This window comes from Anomalospiza imberbis, chromosome 5, assembly GCF_031753505.1.
Source record: "Anomalospiza imberbis isolate Cuckoo-Finch-1a 21T00152 chromosome 5, ASM3175350v1, whole genome shotgun sequence".
Lineage (NCBI taxonomy): Eukaryota > Metazoa > Chordata > Aves > Passeriformes > Viduidae > Anomalospiza > Anomalospiza imberbis.
The window spans coordinates 35,026,133-35,048,809 of NC_089685.1; the positions used below are offsets into that span (position 1 = coordinate 35,026,133).

The 22,677-nt window shown below is 39.5% G+C and overlaps 1 protein-coding gene across 1 annotated transcript; it reads right to left on the reverse strand.

The window, feature by feature from the left end:
* Positions 1-1,401: 1,401 nt before the first annotated feature.
* Positions 1,402-18,750, reverse strand: TSPAN8 (tetraspanin 8). Its single transcript, XM_068190213.1, has 8 exons — positions 18,394-18,750; positions 12,933-12,992; positions 10,232-10,354; positions 9,533-9,607; positions 9,340-9,447; positions 7,588-7,731; positions 4,246-4,329; positions 1,402-1,697 (listed from the first exon to the last, which is right to left on the reverse strand). The coding sequence occupies exons 1-8, from the start codon at positions 18,451-18,453 to the stop codon at positions 1,644-1,646; spliced, it is 708 nt and encodes a 235-aa protein (XP_068046314.1). The 5' UTR covers positions 18,454-18,750; the 3' UTR covers positions 1,402-1,643.
* Between the last annotated feature and the right edge of the window lie 3,927 nt (positions 18,751-22,677).

Consider the following 22,677-nt stretch of genomic DNA (forward strand, 5'->3'; position numbering starts at 1 on the left):
GGCCTAATGGTCTGAGTGCTAGGGAAGGACGGGGGGGGTGGGACAGGAACTTCCTCTGGTTGAGTTTTTAAAAAAAGCTTGTTGCTGCAGATGAATTTTACCTTAATCCAATTCTGCTGGAATTTGATATGGACAAGGGTCTTTGCTCAAAGGAAGCTTTTAATGCATTTGTAAGCAAGTTTGCATTGCTTTGTTAAGATGGGAGCAGTCAGGGTGTGATTCGAGACAGTCGAGGGCACCTGAGGAGTCTTTAACAAGAGGAGCATGATACGTGGTTTTCTCTTAAGAGCAGCTGTGAGAGGTGTTTAAAGTTGCTCCTATTATGAAGATGAGGGTCCAGCAGAGCTGGATAAATCAGCTAATCCCAACACACAGCAGGGAGGCCATCAGCCTGCTGTGTAAAACCTCAGCAGGTCCCTGAGGGCATCATTAGACAACCTCATACCTTAAAAATCTTGTCCCTGATGCCATTTCTGTTAGAGGGCAACCTAGGCCAGCAGGTCCCCAGGGCTTGGGACCACATGGGGTTCCACTGGGGTGGCAAGGCAGAGCCTGGCCCATTCCTCCATTCCGGTCAGGAGTGGGGCAGTGCAGGGCACCAGGGCAGCCCCAGCCCCTGGCATCACACTCTTCCTGGGGATGGGCTGAGGCCACACCAGGACACATGGGCAGGCCCAGCTTGGTGGGACTACATAACCAGGCAGGGGAGCTGGAGACCAGCCCTACTGTGACATTGGTGGGGCAGGAACCATCTGGCCCAGGAGGCTGATGTGGTGTCCTTGCCATGGGCAGTGTGCAGGGAAACCGGGGCGGCTGGGCAGGGACCATCAGGGCTGTCAGTACCTCAGGGCCCAAACACTGGCATGCACTGGTCAGTCCAAAGGCAGGCAGGCTTTATACGGCTGCTGCTGTGCTGCCAGCCATGCCCTGTGTTTGTCCTCCCACTTGCCTTAGCTGCTCTGGGCAAGCCTTACCTGCATGACTTCTGTGTACGCCTTGCCTCCATGTGGACTTAGATTTCACCATTGATGCTAATTTGTAAAACACATGCCACTAAATCCAGCTCATTTACGCAGCCTAAGCATCATTTGGGCCCTGGAGCAACCATCTCAGCTGCCAAGATACTGATTCAAACATCCCTGAAAGGAAACGTGGCTTTCCTATTCGCTTGCAAGTTAGCTGCCCTTTCCACAGGTAACAAAACCCTGATCCACAACTCTCTTAATGAAAACACCCTGCTCCACAAGCAGAGGGACCTGAGTTCCCTGGAGCAGTCAGCCACTGCATGATGGTTTGCAGCTGTTTATGGTGACTCTGCTGTGGGTGGTTTAACACTCATGAGGGTGAACTCACTCTCAACATGACATAACTGCTATCTTCAGACAAAATAAACACCTCAGAAACATAAACATAGATGTTTATTGCAAATAAAAAATCATATTCGTATCATTAAATCTTATGAAATATAAAGAGGTCATTTTGCAAGTTGTCAAGCATCCATGAGCACAAGGGCTGCCACTTTCATCAGAACAGCTGCCTGGGACATGCATATATTTATCTGAATGTGGCCAGCCATATCTCTAGCTCTCTTTCTAGAAAGATCTTGATTTGACTGGTGACATCATTCTGACATTTTCACAGTTTCATTTTCTCCCAATCTGGCAGTAGAGGGTCATAGAAAACACCAAACCAAGAATCTGGAAAACAAAGAAATTTCTGGTATTACTTGGCAATTCTGGAAATCCCAGGATACAACTGATACGCAATGGGAATATTTTATTTGCAAATGTCTTGTATTTACATGCAGGATAAATCTGCTGTGAAGAAGACTTTTCCCAATGTGCCTCTTACAGAATACAGACACTTTAATGAAGTCAGTATATACCACAGGTAAGACTGCAGATACCATGAAGTTTCATTTGTTTAAAAGATGGATTGCCTCTGTGCCTGAGAACCCCTGTAGCTCTATGTGTTTAAAATGCAGTTGTTAGCTGTAATGGAGCAGCAATTACGGAGAAGTTCAAGAAATTTGGACAAAAATTGAGCATTTTAGTTTCTGATAAACTTAGAGGAATGTTCACTGTGTATTCTAAGGGTTGTCTCCCTTTGAAATCTCTCTTCTTTTCCACTGTTACTCTCTTCTATGTAAACATATGTGTGAAGTGCATGTGTACAGGTATACATATTCATGTGTATACTGTATACAGGTATACATCTATAAACCTACCTCACTGTTTTGAGTTGCAAATGATCATGCAACAAATATTTTATATTTATCAGTAATGCACTTAGGATAGAAACAATAGTGAGTTCACTGAAGAAGATGTTACGAGAAATAGAAAATTCAGTAGAGTCACCTTCTGTATTGGGAATTACTGGGTACAATTCCATGACCCATGGCAGACAGCTGGTGGGATCAGATCAGAAAGCTTCCTTCTGAATTTAAATTTAACCAGTCTATGAAGGTGTTCCACAAAAATGGAAAGCGCCCAACTGACACCTTTGAAGCCACAAACACTGACATACTTTATTTACTTAAGGAAGAGACAGAGAAGAGTATATGTAGCACAGAGGTACGGCTAAGACAAAGGGATGGACTCACACCTGGAATAAACCGACAAGGCTTCCCTGACATACTATGCCCACATTTGCACTTGCACCCAAATGAAACTGGGCCCTTCTTATCTGTATAATTTTCACTAGTAGGATGAGCTGAAAGCAGTAACAGCTCACAAGTGGCATAATGAAGCAAACAGAGGTGGGAAGAGCACCTTTTTTCATCTGGGATTTCCTAGAGCAGAGAGGTGGTTAAGCAAGTGCCTTTGATTTGCAATTGCTTGAGTTAATGTGGAAACACGAAATGTTTATCAAGTGTAAATTGCCATCTGACAATTTGTGCTGAGTCTCATATTGTTTATTCATGTTGTTTTCTAATCCTTTTATGACTGGGAGAGGCAGCCAGCACAGAAAATGCCAGCTGGAGAACAGGAAAGAATGATGGCCAATGAACTAAAGGCTACAACTCACATAACGGCAGTAACTAGAGCAAAGCGACTTATAATTTGCTTTAGACATACAGATGCAATTTTACACCTCAATTATATTTTAAGGCCATTTAATATCAGTGTATTTCACCTATTTTTCCCTCAAAGTAAACATATGGGTGAGAGAACTGACCACCCACATATAGCTCCTTAAATACCAGAAAACCTGTGCTGAGTAAGAAGTTGGTAGCCTGTCCTCTTCCAGTGCTGCAGCTACATAATTCTTCCCCACTTACTACTATTTTCCTAGAATCACAGTTTTGAGTTGGGGCTCTTTCCCACTCTTCTACCATGAGGAGCAATCCTCTGCCAATGATGTTAAGAAGTTTTTGATTTGAGTAATAGACTGAACTTTCCACAGCAATCTTTGTCAGTTCTGTTTTTCCCTCAAACATCCACTGGTGGAGAGTGAGGGTGGAAGAAAACAAAGGAGGAAGAGTGAAAAAAAGATGACTGAAGAAAGCATCATGATGAAATCCCCTATTTCTTTATCATTTTCTCCTATTCAAATCAAAATCAAGTAGCTGACTGGATAGCCTCAGTTATTTTCCTCCTCTCTTCAGAGGAAATCTTGCATGTTATCCTTTAGTGTATGGTGAGGAAATTGAAAGAAACAGTTCACATACTTTGTATTTTTCTATACACAGGAATATATGGAGCCTCACATGTGCACTCAGACACATTCATACGTCATCTTGATGCTTAAAGTTTTAATGCTTCAGAATTATAATTTTGTACCAAAATTTATTAATTATAAAAATATGTACTCTAGAGGCTAAATTTTTTTAGGAGTTGAATTTTTTCTCAAGAAAAGATGAAAAAGAGGAGGAAAAATCTGGCTGTTCTTCCTCATGTCTTCTGGTGCTGTTTATTCACACACATCTCTGTACACAGGGCTCAGTGTCAAGGCACAACCTGGCTTCAAGACTGGCTTTTTTTTTTTGAAGAAAATATCCCATGTGATACACTTATACAGGCAGCAGGGTGGTCTGATATTACCTGAAATTTGCAGCTCAGCAGCCATATACTTTAATTAAATATGTTTATATGAATAACAGTAAGGTTGTAGCTAAGGTGAGAGGTGGTTTTCCCTTGTCTATTAATTGAGCAAGCCATGTGTTTTAATCCCATTCCCAATGTATTTCCAAGTAGAATATATTGCTTGTCATCTACTAAGTGTTTTAACAGTGTACACTGGTACCTCAACAACAGCCAGTCCAAAGGCGATCCCCATAATTATGACCAGATTGTCTTTAATTTGTTGCACAATCACTTCTCCACAAGACTGAAAAAGAAAACAAAATTATTAATTATAGGTAAGCAATATTATCCTATGGTTATATAGGAATGCATCTTTTAAAATAACTCTCAAACTCTCTCTCTCCTTCTCTTTAGCTCTGTGCTAAAAAAAGGCTATTTAAATTTACTCTGGCTTGTTGCTAATGAACACAAAACACACAGCTATGTGTACCTTATTCTCTGCAAAAGCCTTTGCCTTTCCAAGTATGAAGATTTAGTAGCTGACCATAAAAAGTTACTATTTTCAAGGAAGACATACAGCTGCAATGCCTAATGTTTGTATTAACAAGGAAAGAAGTGTTTGTTCTTACTTTCATTTGGTAATTATTTGCTACTAGGAAAGAGTCAATGCAGCCAGCCATGACCAGGTCTGAAAGGGAACTTGTTTCCCACCAATCTAATCTTTGGATTTGAAACTTCAAGGTCTGTTATTAGACTTGGGATTAACTAAAAATATTTAGTTATAAAACCTAGCTTCAAAATTAATTTTGTCAAGTGTTTGGTGGTCCTTGGCTGGGGCTGGAAGAAAGAGAGTAATCAGCATGGCTTCATGAGGGAAAAGTCCTGCTTGTTGAACTTGATTCCTTCTATGACAGAGTAGCCCACCTAACTGATCTTGGAAAGCCAGTAGATGTAAACTTTTTGGACTTCAGCAAAGATTTTGGTGCTGTCTCTCACAGTATCCTTCTGGACAAAATGTCCAGCATACAGCCATGTTATGCCACAGGTGAGCAACTGGCTCATGGGTCAGGGACAAAAAGTTATAGTAAGTGAGGTAACATCAGTCTGGAGTCTGGTTAGTAGTGGGATTCTGCAGGGCTCTATCCTCAGTCCAATTCTCTTCAACATGTTCCTTAACAACTTGAATGCAGGACTCGAAGGAATAGTAAGGATGTTTGCCAACAACACTAAACTAGGAGGAACTGTTGACTTCCTTGAGGGAAGAGAGGCCCTAGAGAGAGAGCTCAACAAAACAATGAGATGGGCAATCACCAATCATATGAAGATTAACAAGGTCAACTGCCAGATTTTGCAACCCTGTTTGTGTTGGGGTTTGACTGGGGAACAAGATGCTGGAGAGCAGCCCCACAGAAAGGGACCTGGGGGTCCTGCTCCACAGCAAGTTGAACGTGAGCCAGCAGTGCCCTGGCATCCAGGAGGGCCAACCCTGTCCTGGGGGACATCAGGCACAGCATCACCAGCCAGGCAAGGGAGGGGATTGTCCTACTGTGCTCTGCTCTGGGGTGGCCTTGCCTTGAGTACTGGGGGCAGTTTTGGGCAACATAATATATGAAAGATATAAAGCTACTAGAGATTGTCCAAAGTAGGACCATGTGAAGGGCCTTTAGGTGAAGCCATATAAGGGGTGGCTGAGGACACTTGTTCTATTCAACCTAGAGAAGAGGAGACTGAGGTGAGACCTCATTTGTATCTTCAGCATCCCCATGAGGAGAAGCAGAGGGGTAGGTACTGATTTCTTCACTCTCATGAACAGTGAAAGGACTGAAGGCAATACCATGAAGCTGATTCAGGGGAGATTAGCTTGGATATCAGGAAAAAGTTCTTCACCCAGAGGGTGTCTGGGCACTGGAACAGGCTCCCCAGGGCAGTGGTCACAGTACCAAACCTGACAGAGTTCAAAAAGCATTTGGACAATGTTCTCATGCAAATGATGTGATTCTTGGGGCTGTCATGTGCAGGGCCAGGAATTGGACTCGATGATTCTAATGGGTCCCTTCCAGCCCAGTATATTCTATGTTTCTACAGCTGAAGTTCTGTGCAGAGCTACTCTCCTTTCGGATATTTGCATAAGTCTGTTCTTACAGTGACTACATCTTCTCCAGGCACTGAAAATCCTCTCTCTGCAAACAGGAGGGAAAGCCAAGTACAGCTTAAATATATCCAAATTACATTACTGTTACAACTGTACAACTACCTTCCCCCCAAATATAGTTGAATTTTTTCACCATATTTCCTCGCCTACAATAAACACATGGGTCTTCTCCTTCTAGTTCTTCTAAAAATCTCTCAGTTAAGCTGACTCATAACTGCACTGGATTTCAAATATTTTTTCCCATATCAGAAGAGTTGGATGTTTCTACTAGCATCTCACATCACCATGAAATCTGTGTGTTCATATGAGCAACATCTTGCACCTGCAGTAATTTTACAGATGGCTTCTCATGTGTCCTTTGAGGGCTTGCCTGAGGCCAAAAAGACATTAAAGTGTGGCCAAAACAGCCTCTTTGTATACATCTTATTTCCAGATTGGGTTCTGGTATCTTCTACTTAACCAGATTGTTTCATTGCTTTAAAATAGTATTTGCTTCTGTGGGACTACATGGGGAGGAAATTACTGCTCAGGCAGGACCTGATTAAGGAGCTGTGCAACTAGAGAATTATACAACCAGAATGAACATTTGCTAAAATCCACTTGTTGCTAGGTGCATACTGGCAAAATTTGCATGACCAACATTCTAAAACTTCAATTACTTTGTGCTATTCAATTATTTTGTGCATTTCTTTTAATTTTTTTTTTCATATCCATATTTCTGCATAAGGAGACAAGCAAACCATGAAATTGATTCTTTGAGATCTCTACTGTCTACGAGATGGTACTCTTCTGAGTGTGCTTTGTTTTTACCTGTCACCAGATACTTTGCCTTATTACAGTAATTAAGATTTTCAAAAGGCTGTAGTTGTAAGAAATCACTCTGAATATTCTGCCATTAATCCCACAATATGTAAGGTTTCTTTCCAGCAGATCCTGCAAAGTGAGTGTGGGTTTTTTATTAAAGGATTATAAACCCCCAAAGGTCTTGCATTTAATATGTTTGATTTTCAATATACCTTAGCATTTTGAATGTCTCTAAGTCAACATGTCTACTACCACAATGAGCCTGGATAGGAGCATGGCCTTCTGAGAGAGGAACGAGAGCCAAAGGGTAGCTGGTGTGCAGCTCTGACCCAGGGTCATATCCTGACCCCAAAGTCAATAATTTTCTTCAACAGTAACCGTGCAGATTGCTAAGGGCCTAAACTGAAGATATCTCAGGAAGAGGAAGAAGCAGAGTTATGAACAGTCATTTCTTAACAGGTGGTGTGAGGGAAATTCTGGCTAAGAAAGAGAAAGCAAAACTTTGCCTTTTCAGAAAGATACAGAACTCCTGGCCAGACCAGTCAACAGAGATAACCTTGGGTTAAAACTTGGCTCTTTGGAAAGAAGAATGAAAATTTTTCTCACCTTTTTATAGATGTATCTAGATGTATTTTTATATTTGATGCAGAGGTCTGATGTCTTCTCTAGTTCACACTGACAGATGTCTTTTTGTTTGTCAAAATTTTCTCCCCAGTCTTCAGGTCCATTCTGCAATCCACAACATTGGTACTGCAAGAAAGGAGTAAATGTGGAGAAGAGTTAAAAAAGATGTGATTTTCAATTCAAAGAGAGTAGGTGAGGGAGCTGACAGGAACAAAAAAAAAATTATTTCACCTTTTTCAATATGGAAGTTCTACCAAATTGGTATATCTCAAATACTCTTTACATTTCTATACCATTTATAAGAATGTAAGTGCATTTTTTTTAAGAGATAGGAGAAAAAAGACCAGATTTTCAGTATAAAATGCTCAAAAAACATTAACATACTATAAAGCTAGTAATTATCAGTGCCAGAATGGAACTAGAACACTGGGTATAGTATTTTTAAAAATCTAGCCTTTGTTCTCTAGGCTGTACTTGCAGAAGGTAATTTGCCAGCTCCAGTAACATCCACATTTCACATCTTGAAAAGCCAGGCTGGAAATGTAAAATTCAGGCACATAAAACTCTGAAATCTAGAAAAACAACCCCTTTGAATGATGGTTATCTCTTTAAATTAGAAATGGACTGAGGAGACCAGGGCTCCATTTGGGGTTTGTGAAACCTAAACCAGGTGCAGTTTTACTTCATGTTCCACTATATTCAAGCCACTAATGCTCAGAGGTGCAAACTTGGGTTTGCGGTCCTCCCTCTATTAAAGAGCAGCTGGAAAGGTTCACATAATTTTGTATAAAAGCAAACGCTGTGGGACATAATACAGAAATCCTGCTACATTTAAAAATTAATGCAGTAATTATAGGATTTTTCATTTTGCTCATCTCTTCAGAGGGCTTATTATATCAGAAGAAATAAGCTGTCTCAGAAGCAGAGGACAAAGCTGGATATGGAATGGGGAAGAAGTGGAAGTAACATAAGACACCTAAATTTTGTTCCTTGTTTGGTTTTCTTTCATACAGAAGTCTTTAAAAACATAAAAATTAAGTGAATCTATAAAATTAATCACCCATTAGGGACTAAAAAACCAGAACAGCAGGCATTCTCTCAATGTACAGACCCAGGTGCCTGTGGGAGGGGAAGGGGTGAATGCTGTCGATGTCATCAATGAGATTCCAGGGTCTTGCAGGATGGGAGCAACATGAAAAGTGCAAACACAATAAAAACAAACTTCTCATCATATTTTCTTCCCTCTTCTAGCACAGTAAAGCATGGCATTTAATGACTTCATAGCAGCAGGATATTCTAAATTAAATACACTCCTCTCCTGATGTTTTCCTAATCCCTGGGGTAAACTTTCCTTAAAAGTACTGGAGAGTTCTTATTTGGGAAATGGTGAAGGATCAAAGTTCCTTCAGAAGGGAAAGCTGTAAGAAAGGGCCATGCAGTCCTCTCCTGAAAGAGTTTAGCTAATTGTCAGTCTTACTTGCATGTGGTGTGTCCTTGCTTCATTGCTCTTACAGACAGCACTATTGCACAAACAAATCATCACAGGAAGACCCTGTCCTATCAAGAGAACAGAAGTCCCTTCTGTGGTGTTTCAACTTGCCTTTAAGTCAGACCCTTTCCCATCCCCAGGGAATTAAATTCAAATTTACTGCAGAGTAGTCATAAAATAAAGAGGAGACAGATGCCAAAGATGAGACAGATAACAACCCCTTCGTTTTTTTACTGTTTAATTACCTTTTTCTCCAGCTTCTGGAACTCTTCCTGATACTCTTTATATTCTCCTGTAGTACTTTGCAGTACATGCATACTTTCACTTAGAGTAAGGTTAAAGACTTCTTCAACCTGCAAGTTAAAATATATTACTAATTTTTTGAGAAGAAACAAAACTATATGAAGACATCAATGAACATATAGAATAATACTGTACCTGAGGTTTGTACACAGCTCCTAAAACACCTCCTGTGACCTGAAGAATCAGTATCAGAAGCAGTGCAATAAAAAACTGGAAAAAACCAAAAAGGTAGAAAACTATATTACTTTTGACCAAGGTGATGTAATTGAAGTTAACATTTATCTTTCATGTGCTTGAATAACCATGTAGGTAGAATGATTTTCCAGTCCGAGCTGCTCCAACTATTTCTTCTTTGATGATAAGAAAAAGTGGTGCTCAAGACAGACCATGCTCAGCTGGTGATCAAAACAAGGCACACACCAGAACAGTGTCATGATAACAGTGTGTTGGTGAGACTTGGGCAGGAGGACAGGGAGGACATTCTAGGTGGACCAGCAAAGAGAGCAAATGGGAATTTAGACAATTAAATAGGATAGGTAATGGGTGAGAGCTGACAGAGGGAACTTTGATGATGCCTGGATGGAAAAAAAGCTAGTGACATGCTCAAGTCTCTCTGGACCCTGTCTTCTTGCTGATGAGACCAACCATCATTTTTACCACAACAGAATTCAGAAGGGGCCCAAACTCAAGGTGAGAAAAGAAAACACAAGATTATAATCATTCTTTCAGTTACATTAAAAGGTTCCCATCCTCATTTGATTCTACTTGCAAGGACTCTATCCATCATATGTAGCTGTGGCCTGTTAAAGGCAGACAAATGTTTTTCTTTCCTACCAACATCAGCATGCACCGGCTCTCCTTTGCAGCACCACAACACCCGAGGAACCCAAGGATCATGATGATGGCGCCCACGGCAATTAGTAGATTAACTCCTGCAAGCATGCTGCTGTCTACCCCCTGAAAAGAAAGAGGAAAAACAGTCTTTCAGCTACAAGAAGGTCCTCCTAAAAGCATCTGTATTCCCCAAAACAAGATCATTATTTTGTAACTGATAAATATACTGAGTAGCAACTATGGAGAAATTGTGATCCATAAATATGGGAGCTCAATGTTCTAATGCTCTCTTCTCAAATGTTGTGGTGGAGAGATTTGTAAAATCTGGTTTTTCACCTTTGTTTCTGTGCAAGATGAAAATCAACTTTACAGAGTAAATGAATAAATATAGATCTTCTGTCTTTAAAGTGGCTTTTTAGTTGGTTTTCCGTCAATGAATCTTTGCTTTTTACTGGAAGTAGGCGACTTGGTTACCTCAAAACCTCTCTTACATTAACCCAATGTTAAAGAAACAAAATCTCTGTTTATCATTAGGAGACCAGCAACATACTCTATGACTGCTCCTGAGAAAGCACTTCTCAGAGTGAGGCTGCATATATTAGAGAAATAGTTAGATGTATTTTCCGAAGCAGTTTTTTTTTTTTTCTCCCAAGCTTGATCTCTAATATTACCCTTGGAGATGAAAACTTTATTTTGATGTGTGGGGCATTCAACTAAACAATTCATATACATCAATATTATTAAATATCAAATTATTCAGCTCCCACAGGACTGGATAAGGCCAAAGGCCTAAAGAGAGAAAAATGTTCAAAGAATATTTTCCAGTGATACTGGTGCCAAGATTAGCAAAAATGTCTGGAAGTTGTCACATTTATCTTCTAATGGAAATTGCAAAGGTATATAGACAAGTATAATTTGAAGAATGTGTTGTTCTTTCTCTTTCCAAGTTGGACTGAATCTCCTGTTATTTATTCTTAGAAAGCTCTATTTATCTACAGCCAAGTCCTTATGGTCTGTTCAATTATTACCGAGGTGAAACATACATTGGTTTTGAATGGGAACTTTGCCTGCCTGGAGGCAAAACTGTGAGAAAATGCTTTCAATTTTGGTCCTGACTCTTAATTCACATGTTTTTGGGGAGTACTAAGTGTTGCTTCAGGAAAGCAGTTTGACACACATTTAAATATTCTTTTCTCAATAGGAAATCTCTCAAAAAATAAGATTTGGTAGTGGTTTTGGTTTTCCAAGCTCCATCCAAGCCATGATACCAGAAACTGTTAAGTACCAAGTATGGCAATTTTAGCTTCTAGTAAAATGTTGATTGAGGAGTGAAAGTTGTGATTCTTCCTCTTCCAGAGAAGAGTATGGCAGAGCTCTCCACCATGACCTAATTTACCCAATGACACTGTGTCGTCTTGAACCAAGTTCTCTTGCATTCATGCTCTGCCAGACATGAGACATCTGGGACTGGCATCTGGACACTGGGTAACAGTGTAATAAGCCAAATGGCAGGGAATGTATAAAGCTATCTTCTTACCTTCACCATATTTTTATTTCCAGGTGGGAAAATACTGGTTTAAAAGTTACTGTTCTTAACTGACAGACTGTGCTAGAGCAACAGGGAAGTTATCTGAAGAATTGCAATTTAATCTATACTAAAGGCTCAATCTGAAAGCTGAAAAAAAAACATGCTTCATGTGACACCTGTTTTTTTTTTCACTTCTCTGGCCAAGAAGTCTTTTTAGAAATAGAAGAATGCTATTCTTCTATTAAATTAAGCTTTCAAATTAATTTGCATTTCTATGGCCCAAATTGATTTGAGGGAATGTACTGCTTAAACCTTAGAGTCAGTGCCAGTGGTACTCACTGGGCAAAAGGGCCTACAGGACAATGGGGTCTTTGAAGCAACAGGACTAACCTCTGCTGCATGTCTGTGAGATTAAGAGCTCCTCAAAACTGTATTTTCCCTAGCTTTGCAGAAAACAAACGTCATAATATCTGAAGTAATTTAATATCCATTCAAAAAAATCCATGAGGGCAATTCAGGGTCTTTTTTCTACCCTCCAGGAGGACTTTTAGGACATTGTAATCCTAGATTCTTGGGCATTTAAAACTCTTTATATATAAATATGAGGAGAAAAGGATAAGGTGTTTTTAAGGAGCTGTTGAAAATTTGAACGGAAAAATCCTTTCTCCCTTTCAAAGTTGCAGTTACTGGGAAAATGAGAATTGTGTTATTGAAGATAGTGAGAAAGATAAAAATATTCCCCACAAACTTATGGAGTAACCCTAGGAATAGATATGACTATACTATTCTAATAGGGAAAAACATGGAAAAGTCTATGAGCTGCATGCCTCCACATTATTCTAACACCAAAATCATTAACAAAAGCATAATTATTTTTCATTAGAGGTGAGCGGCACATTTTCATACAGAAATCTGTGTGCATCTGCATGAAACTGCATCAATAACACTAGCAGCTACTTCTCATAGTCACATATCTCTGCTTGCATCAATCACTTTATCTGACTACCTGCACCATGATGTTTAATCTTAACATCATAAAATGCATTCCTCTTCACCCACACAAACCACCTCAAAAAAAACCAGAGAAAATTTGTGGAAATGAAGATGGGAAATTAAAGTGTATGCAGTAGTTTCCACATTTTACATGGTGCTGGTATGACTGCATGCATTTACCTGCTGAGCACCACTAACACGTATCCATATAGAGATTCCCAAAATAATGCAACCACACACCTGTGGGAGAAAATAAAGACAAGTTAGAAAGGTCAGTAACTTTTTTACTAGCATTCAGTATCCAAATTGCACCATATGCTGTCCAAACTTCTGAAATCATTTGTTTGGCAAAGCAAAAGAAACATGAATTGCTGGAGCAGAGAATATTGATTCATTTCCAGGAAAATTCGTAAGTGTAGTTAAATCTTCAGGTATGCATCAAATCCCTGATGTTTCCACCCCAGAGGACTATGCATTTACATGATGATTTATACATGTGTTTGGGAAGCACACAGAAATTCCATCAGATGAGAGAGAAATATAAATTGCTATTCTATGCATAAAACGTGCCTGTAAAGAATGTTGTTTCTTGAATAATGGAAATATGAGATTTGATAAGGGATGTTTGCATATCTGCTGTTTCTAGCCTTATTCAGGACACATATCTGGAGACATTCTCTATGATAAATCTAACAGGAAAGTTCTAAATAAATTCTTTTTGTTGTTTCAAATGCAAGTAATATCTGGCCATCTCCAAACCTTAGAACAGGTCTCATAAAATGCCTAGAGTATTTGTTCCAATTATAATTTTACAGAAAACAGACAAGTACAACTTGGTCTTGTACATATGAATGTTTGACCTGCATGACTTTCCTTAAGATGTTGAAGTCAGGGAAGATGAATCACAGGTCCAGATACATTCCTTCATTTCTAGTTGTGCTCCTATTTCATCGATCATTGAGGTACCATTCCCCTGTGTGCCAATCACTCTATTCCTAACCTTGTTGTTGATGAATCTTACACAGAATTTTATCTTTATTAACTGTTGGACACAGGTAACAAAGAGACTACTCTGGTGTAAGGATTGTGCCTACTGAGATGACTGGTAGGAAAGAGACATCACTGAGGACCAGGGACTAGTCAGATTTATAATTATCTCTATCTGCCATTAATACACCAGTTATAAATGGCCCTGAAATGTTGTTATGAATTTCCCTTGAAGACTGGAACTATTGAAATTAAAATAGGGAGTTTTTTACATGGTTTAGGTATTTTTTCTTTAAAAATCTTTCACCACAGAAGTTTTCAGATAATATTCAGCATCAAAGGCATTAATGACCTTCACAGGTCATTGAATATGGAATAGGGCCAGCACTCAGCCATGGCTACCACACATTTTCCTGCTCTAAGTAAAGCTCCTATAAGTACATTTTAAAAATGAAAAAGAAAGTTGTACAATCAATGACAGCTATAACATGTTATCAAATTTAACTATAATTCCCCACTGAAACGCTTTGAATCCTGCTGAATTTGCCTAGAAACTGATGGTATCATATGACTGTGCATTTCTGTCTTGTTCAGCAGCACTGTGGGAGTGATGTGGCTATTCGCTAGAGAACATGGGCTTGCTAATGTGAAAGTTTCCGCTGAAGCATCTATTGCTACAAATCCAAAGAGAGTTTGTCACACAGTCTTTTTTGTTATGTAGGACCTCCTGTTAAAATACAGCAGAGTAGTAGAAGCAAATTTAGCTAAATGTACAGGAACTCATCAATCAAATGGGAATGCTACAATATTTCCTCATCATAAAAATAGAAGCATCATTTATAAATCAAAATTTTAGTAAGATGTGCACATGTTTTAATTTTTAAAATAGAACTGGTTTAGGTTGATAAAACATGCTCCATTTCAGTAAAATCTTAATGGTTTGTTTCTAGTTATTTTCATAATATGCAAAGTGTATAAAAACGCATAAAGAAAAGTTTTGTAATAGCAAATAAAAATGGTCTGTTCCCAAAGAATCCAAGTTGAACATGTCAAGTTTGCTACAATACTCCATTATAAAGTTTTCTTGAAATAAAGTTTCAAGTAAACAAACTTTCATTCCAGGAAATTTCATTTTTAATGAACTGCTAGTGTTTTCTGATGGAATAAAATGAGCTTCTTTGAAAATGCCTTCACACATTTTCCCAAAATTAGATGGCTATCGTATTTTTGCTGTAATCCTTGACAAAGAATCAGTGATCTTATCTCAGTCTCATAAATAGAACAGCAACAGTACTGCTGTCCCTCAAATTTGGTTAGTCCTTCTCAAGCTTTCAGTTTTGGTGTGAGGAGGAAATACAGCCTAGTTGGTTAAATCAATATCACCTCAGATGAGCCTGACATAGTGCTGAACCAACAGTATATTAACATTCTGCAATTCTCATACACATAAATACCAAATTTGTGGGAAATTTCCTCCACTGGCACACCCTTTCCAAACATTCAGTTCAAGGATATCAGGAGGAACTTTTAAAAAGTTGCTTCTGTTAAAGAAAATACTTGACTGGAATACTTCCTCGAGACACCTGAAATTACAGCCCTAGGCAGGTCCTACAGAAAATGTGGCCTCTGGCTCAGAAAACCTGCTAAGCTTGTGATGCTGCTTCAGGGACTCAGATGTTCACATTAAGGTTCAGGGAAGGGGCCACTTTGTAGATGGGACTGCAAGTCTGGTATTAACAACTGATCAAAGATGCTTTGTCACTAACCATGTTGCTTCAAACAAGTGTCAGACATCAATATTCAGTGAAAAAAATAGGTTATTCTACAATTTTGCATGATGTGGAGTAATAGAAGTTGACACAATGAGGTCAGCAGGTGAGACTGGATATCCTGCCAACTCCAAAGAAGGGAAAGAAGGCTTAATGTTAGGCTTAATGCACAATACTGACAAGGATTAACTTAAGGACTGTTAGAAACTCCATATAGGCACCCAGTTCCAAAGCATAGATGTTCAAAAGCCTGCAACAGTCTGCTGTTTTTCACTAAACAGGGAAGACGAAAAACTCTATTTGTGTGGTGGAGCCCAGCATGGGGCTCATGGGCATATAGATGCCAAGGGGACACATGTCATGAAGTGAAGCCATAGTCAATTTGCTGAGCTATCTTAGACTGTTCCAGGGCTTACAAAGTGTGATGCTGCATGAGCTGCTTAGAAAAAATCATCAGAAGGCTAGAGAGCCCATTCCTGAGTCTTCTAAGAGAGGACACTCCCTGAGAGATTGCAAAGGGTGTAAAATGAAAGAACACCAGGTAAATACGCAACTATCATTCTTATCTATTTAGGTTAAAGTCACCTTCATTTCCCACTATCAGTAATTTTCCACTTGTCAGCTGCCTTGAGTACTAGAGAAAGCAGCTGTGGGATGAGTGGCTGTAAAGTCATCTCTGTTCCCTCAACCTTACTGTTGAAGTTTAGTGATTTCCATGAGTTAGAGACAGGAATGTGAACAAAAAAAATTCAGTTTCATTCTATTTCTGTCAGCCCATGCATCTGTTCTTCCTAATCTTGATCATGATAAACTAAACATCTGCCTAAAAATGATTAACTATACTGCATTCCCATCCTTCTCTGTTTCATTCTCCCCTATCTTAATAGTGTTAAACACCTTCCCTGAAACAGTTAAGTACAGTTGCATTCCTGTCCTTCTCTTTTCCATCGAGGCAGGCACATGCACAGTGAATTCTCTCAGCATTTTCTCCCTCAGAACACAGTTTGGGTTTTTCAACTTTGGTAAAAAGACAGGAAGTTTGATTCACACATGCTTGTTCCAAGACTCCCCCAGGATCCCACCCCTTTTTTCTCCCTAGGAAATCCATACTGTCACTGGAGGCATAGGACACTAGTCCAATGTTCATTCTAGAAGTAGTTTGGAGGTTTTCTAATGCTAGTCTGAGACATTTGTCCATGTTTCAGCTCACAGTAAACACAGATGAATGTGAACAGGTGTGCTGGTTTTGGCTGGGGTAATTTTCTTCACAGTGGCTAGTATAGAGCTGTGTTTTGGATTTGTACTGAACACGGGGTTGATAACATAGAGAAGTTTTTGCTATTGCTGAGCAGGGCTTATATCAAGTTTTCTTCCTCCTTTCATACTGCTACTCTGGTGAGGAGACTGAGGGTGCATGGGAGGTTGGGAGGAGACACGGCCAGGACAGGTGACCCCAGCTGACCAAAGGGATGTTCCAGACCATTTGACATCTTGCTCAGTAGATAAAGCTGGCAAAAAGAAGGAGGAAGGACATTTGGAGTGATGGTATTTGTGTTCACAAGTAAACACTTCACATAATGAGGCCCTGCCCCCATGGAGATGACTGAACACCTGCCTGCCCATGTGAAGCAGGAAATTAACTATTTGTTTTGTTTTGCTTACATGAATGGCATTTGCTTTCCCTGTTAAACTGTCTATATGTCAACTCACGAATTTTCCAGCTTTTATGCCTTCAATTCTCTCCCCAGTCCTGCTGGTGGGGGAGTGAGTGAGTGTCTGCATGGTACTTGATTGCTGGTTGGGGTCAAACCAGAAAATCAGGAAAAAGCTTCCTGGGAAACAGGAAGTTAAATTCAGAAACTTACAGATTCTTGTAAGTACTGTTGCATAAATCTTCAACACAATTGTCAAAAATCTTCAATCTGCCTTCATTAAACTGAAGGAAGAAACTGGGGGAGACAGTCCAAACCATCACTGGTCTGTCAGGAATTTATATGGGAGGTCCATAAGCAATCAGAGAATTTGGGCTAGCCACAGATTTTCCAAGGCTGCTGTTTGTGGTCCCTTTTGAATGGTAGCACCTTTTCACTTGAAAAAAATCCCTTGCAGCAAAGCCCATAATATGGCTAGTAGTTCCGCTTCTGGTTTCAGTGAACCCCTGGTGAACCTGACAAAGCTCGGTCAGGAAATCTGACAGTGAGGTTGAACCATGAGAGAAATATTATTTAACTCAAACCTTTCCAGAGCTTTCAGGACCTGAAATTCTTGCAACCCAGCTGAGATGCGATAAATAGACAATAAGGTTCAAATAACACCCAGAAACCTGCCTGCTGTGCTGTGCTGTATCGGCCTTGGTACAGCTGTGGCAGTACTGCCAGCACATACATTCTTAGAAACATGTACTGCCCACCATCAGAAACTAATTATACACTAAATGTAAAGCAAAGAACCACAAAGAAGGATATGAAAACCATTTATCAATTAGGAGGCTAAAAATTCAAGTAAATCTTCCATATTTTCTGTTGCAACTCCATTTTCAGGATCTTGCATGCAAACAGCAGCAATAAAAGGAAGAGAATTGTGCATTGTTATTGGAGAGTCTGTTATCTTCTGACTGAGATGAGTGATGTCCCTTGACATGAGGGGCACAAGAACAGGGAGACAGATCTGTGGTTTGTCTACTTTTAAATGCAGAGGGAAAGGTGTTTAGATGGAAAAAGACAAAGGGAAGGGCAAAAGTTAAATATATTCTCCCCTCCCTGATTTGGAATCATACTCTGGTTCCACTTATGCTCTATTTTCTTTACAATCCCTCTAACTGCAGCATTCAGATAATGGGGAACACATTTCCTACATCATTAATAACAGTTTAAACACTAACTTACCCAAAATAAAAAGTTGAAGATGAACATGGAGTACTTCATGCATCTGCTTACACCCGCCATTTTCAACAAGCTGAGACAAAAACAAGTGCTGCAAAAGAAGCTTTCCTAAGAGTTTGACCTCGATATAAAAGTTGTTCTTGTGTCTTCAGAAAACCTCTCAAAGCACATTAAATACACTGTGCTCTGCTCCTGAAAGCAAATGTTACTACCAAGTTATCCACAGTTGCTTAAATAGTTGCTTTATCACAGGTAAATATTAACCAAGCATTAGGGAAGCACTACCAGTTGTTATCACCAAGTCTCCAGGTTCTTACTGTGTCTTGTGATTTGTACTTCTCTGTAATAATTCTATGACTTGTCCTACACCTCAAAAGTAAATAAGGAAGCAGAAGTTAGTTTTGAGAGGTGAGCATAAAAATATTTTACAGACCTGCTTTTAAGAGGAAGTTGAAATGATGGCATTTCTTAATGCTTTACGTTGTGGGGATTACTCTTTCACTGCCTAGTGTTTACTGCCAGCATTCATTCAGTTGTGTTCATACTTCCACTTCAGAAGTTCAACCAGCATGAAGGGATAAGTCTACTTTATCCTAGGAGAGGAGGGGTAAGGAATCTGCCAACATTTTCTCCCCCTGAGTATCTGCTTCAGATCCTTTTCCTCTTCCTCAGCAAGTCAGGACCTCAGAAACCTGAGCATTGTGGTGCACAAAAGTCCTACTGTGCAGGTTTCCAGAAGCATTTTGAACCCCAGCACAGCAACCCTAGTTCTGGCACTAGGTGCAGGATACCTCTCAGCAACAGGAGCTAGACTCATTCCAGAAAACAAGGCAATAAGCCTATTTCATTGGGTTTGGGCTTTGTCTTGTTTGTTTTCTTCTGTGTCCCTCCAACTAGGAATCCTGAGGCAAAAATAGAGATATTTTTGTTGGGGTTTTCTATCAGCCTATTTTCTGAAGAAGCCCCGTACAGCAGTGCTTGTAGGAATAAGGGTCGGACACAGATTTCTTTGAGTTTGTCATTAAAATAACGAAGTTTTAATTTTGAGGGTGAACACAGTGTGAGAGATTAAGAGAACACTCATCTGAACTGATTTATGAAGTCCACTTGGCCAAAATGAAGTTTTCAGTCATCAATGTTAATTCCCGTTCCTCAGTTCTGGTCTCTGTATTTGAAAAAAATGGGAAGTGTCAGTATATAACACACCTATAGAAGGTGACAAAAATATGTAACTTAGAACCTGGCTTTTGTAGGATCCACAAAAAACCCATCAGTACTCTACATTTAAAATAATTCCATCCAGCTGCTCTCTTAACTAGCTTTCCCATTTTCAGGAGTGGATCTATACCTGCCTCTGACTTCCTGTGTTCCTTTCTGGGGTAATACTCTTTGTTATAAGTCTAGGATATCAACTGTCTGACTACCTTATTTCAAATATTCACCCTAAATCTGAGAATGTTCCTAAAAGTAATTGTGCTTATGAAATACAGATTTTATAAGGATTGGGAGAAACCACTGTGTGGTATGGTTTCGATCTAACACACTCCACAAAGAAGTAAATTGAGAAATGTGGGTGTCTTTATGGAGGGATGCCATAGCCACAGATGAATCATGAGAAAAGTTTAAATGGTCATATAAAAATGTATGAAAAGGACCATGAAGGGTAGTAAGGGAATTACAGATGACACAGGATTTGAAAAGATAAGTCTGCAATCAGACCATACAATTGCTGTAAAGTAAGTTTATTATAAGTGGAGTTTGGAAATTGCATTATGTACCAAAAACTACACTGCTGTAAATCTTCACATAGAGCAGATACTGATTAAGGAAGGCTTGAGCTGTAGCACTGTTGTCTATGAGGTGCTTAGCCCAGACATTCAGTCAGAGATGTCTGAGGTAAAACATGCTGAGGAAATAACAATATAGGAAGCAAGCATGAGCATTCACACTGGCTCTTCAAAACAGGACAGTGTGCAAGGACCTTTGACATGCAAATGCCCAGAACTTCTGCTGTTTTCTTGGTTTTGGTTTTGGTGGATTTTGAGGAGGTTTCTTGGCACGGACTGGGGTTTTGGGGATTTTTAGGGGGGTTGGGTTTTTTTTTTTTTAATAAACCTATTGAACATAACCACAAGCAAGTTCTGGTAAGATCCCAGTTTACAACACACTAAATTACAGTTCCTGAACAGAAACTCAGTATCTGACTTTGCTACAATTCCTACATGTTTAGTATCTATATTTAATAGTATATAATGTAAAAATATACAATCTAAGTTTAGAAGCAAACAATCAGTTTCCAATAAGTGACAGATTTTTCAGCTTAAATCTTCCATATGTTTGCCTATTTCTTATTTCCTGGCTACACAGTGCTTTTTTATGCCTTGGAGAAGGGAAAGGCTACAAATATGGCACAGATTACATTCTTAGTTGTACCTACAAGTATGAAGGTCATGCAGATAATTACAGAGGCTTATAAATCACAGGAATGGCATGAGAAATTTTGCTGCTATTTGTCTGGATATGAAATTGCTTCCACTACCCCTCCACTAACTGTTTAGATAATCAGCTGCACCCTACCAATAACAAAGCTTAAGCCACAAACTACTCAAAAGCTTTTCTCAGCAAAGAATTTGTGAAAATCCATTTAGTTACTGTTCCTCTACAGATTAGACAACGAGGGTTATCAGAGCCTGGGTGCAGCACAGGGCGAGAGCCTCTGACGCAGCACACACAGCTCCCTCCACAACATGGGGAGCTCTGACAACATGCTCACACAAAATACTGGAAGGAGAGAGACATATTTTGGAAAAAAAAAAAAAAAAAAAAGACAGTGTGTCTGTAACGAACCTGGAGTAAAGCATCTCCCCTTTGAAATATCCCAAACAGCTACAGTTGATTTTACAATGTTTTTATCTTTCTTCACCTCTGAGCCTTCCTCACTCTTGTTTGTCTTGTTTTACAACCTCCCTTTTCTCTTGTGAGGTGCCTCCACAAGCTCAGGCTGTGACCAAAGCCCCATATCAGATTATTCACTGCACAACTAGTCATACATTCAGGTTCAGACTTGAAAAATGGATTTGTCCTGGATAGCAGTGAAGTCTTTGAATGATGGGGTGTGAATAGTGGAGAATAAAAGGGATTTTGCCCATTTCAGTGATAAATGCACAACAGAGAAGATGGGTAAGAAGCATATTCAGAGTGGAGATTGGAGATTGGAGATACAAAGGGATCAGTAGATCTCAGGATCTGCTGAATCAGTAGATTCAGCTTATATATAAGGTGGGCAGAGATGGATTTCAGGCTGTCACTACATTTGTCTTTCAGCCAAAGGGATATTTGACCTCTTGCAAACTCTCTTGTTGCTCTGAGGTCTCTACTCAATAATACAAGTTTCTGCATTTCCTAATTAAACTCCTGTCTAAACAGAAGTGTAAATTATAAGCACTTTTTCATGCTCTCACAGTAAGTTGTTTATCCATAATACCAGGTGAAGCAAATGTTGAGTGTCATTAGCCCTGTCAGCATTTCAGCAGTCACCTAAATGGGGTGTGCTGCCTAACAAAGGCATGTTTGCAGTGCAAACAGTGGGACAAACACCTTCAAAACAGTGCAAAATTTTAGTATCTGTTCTTGCCCTTGACCATACTTGCAAGGCAAGGTCTGACTCAGCTTGTACTTAGTTTACTACAGCTCAAGTTGAGTTATAACCTTAGCAATTACATCTTATTGCAATATTGTAAAAACCTGTAATAATTCAATTGTAAAACTGAAGAATACTCTTATGTCTGATTCTTAGCAAAGTACTACCATTTCCTAACTGATCTTATTTTTGATATGTGGCACTGCTATGACAGCTGAGTTTATACTCTAATCCCACAGTCAAACAATTACAAGACTCCCTGTCCTCATTTTAAGCTATCCTTTGATTTAAGCCTTGAGCTGAACAATAAGAGTGGAAAACAGGACAAAAATACACCCCAAAACTCCAAAGGCTGAATAAAAATTAGAAGAAAGAAGACAGCACTACTGCATTTAATCATGCATTTTAATCCATTTTCATGATTTTGTGTAGCTGATTTGTGATTTATAATTCTATGAGCACATAAATTTTTGGAAATTTCCATGCCTCACAGGGTTTAGATAGTTATGGTTGAATCCAAGGCTGATACTGAAACTGACCACATGAAAAGCAGTAGAAGTATTTTCACCCAGTGTTAGGCATGTATATGGGTGGCTGTATCAGCTGTCTAGCGTGCCTTCACAGCTTCTTTCAAGGAGTGGACACTG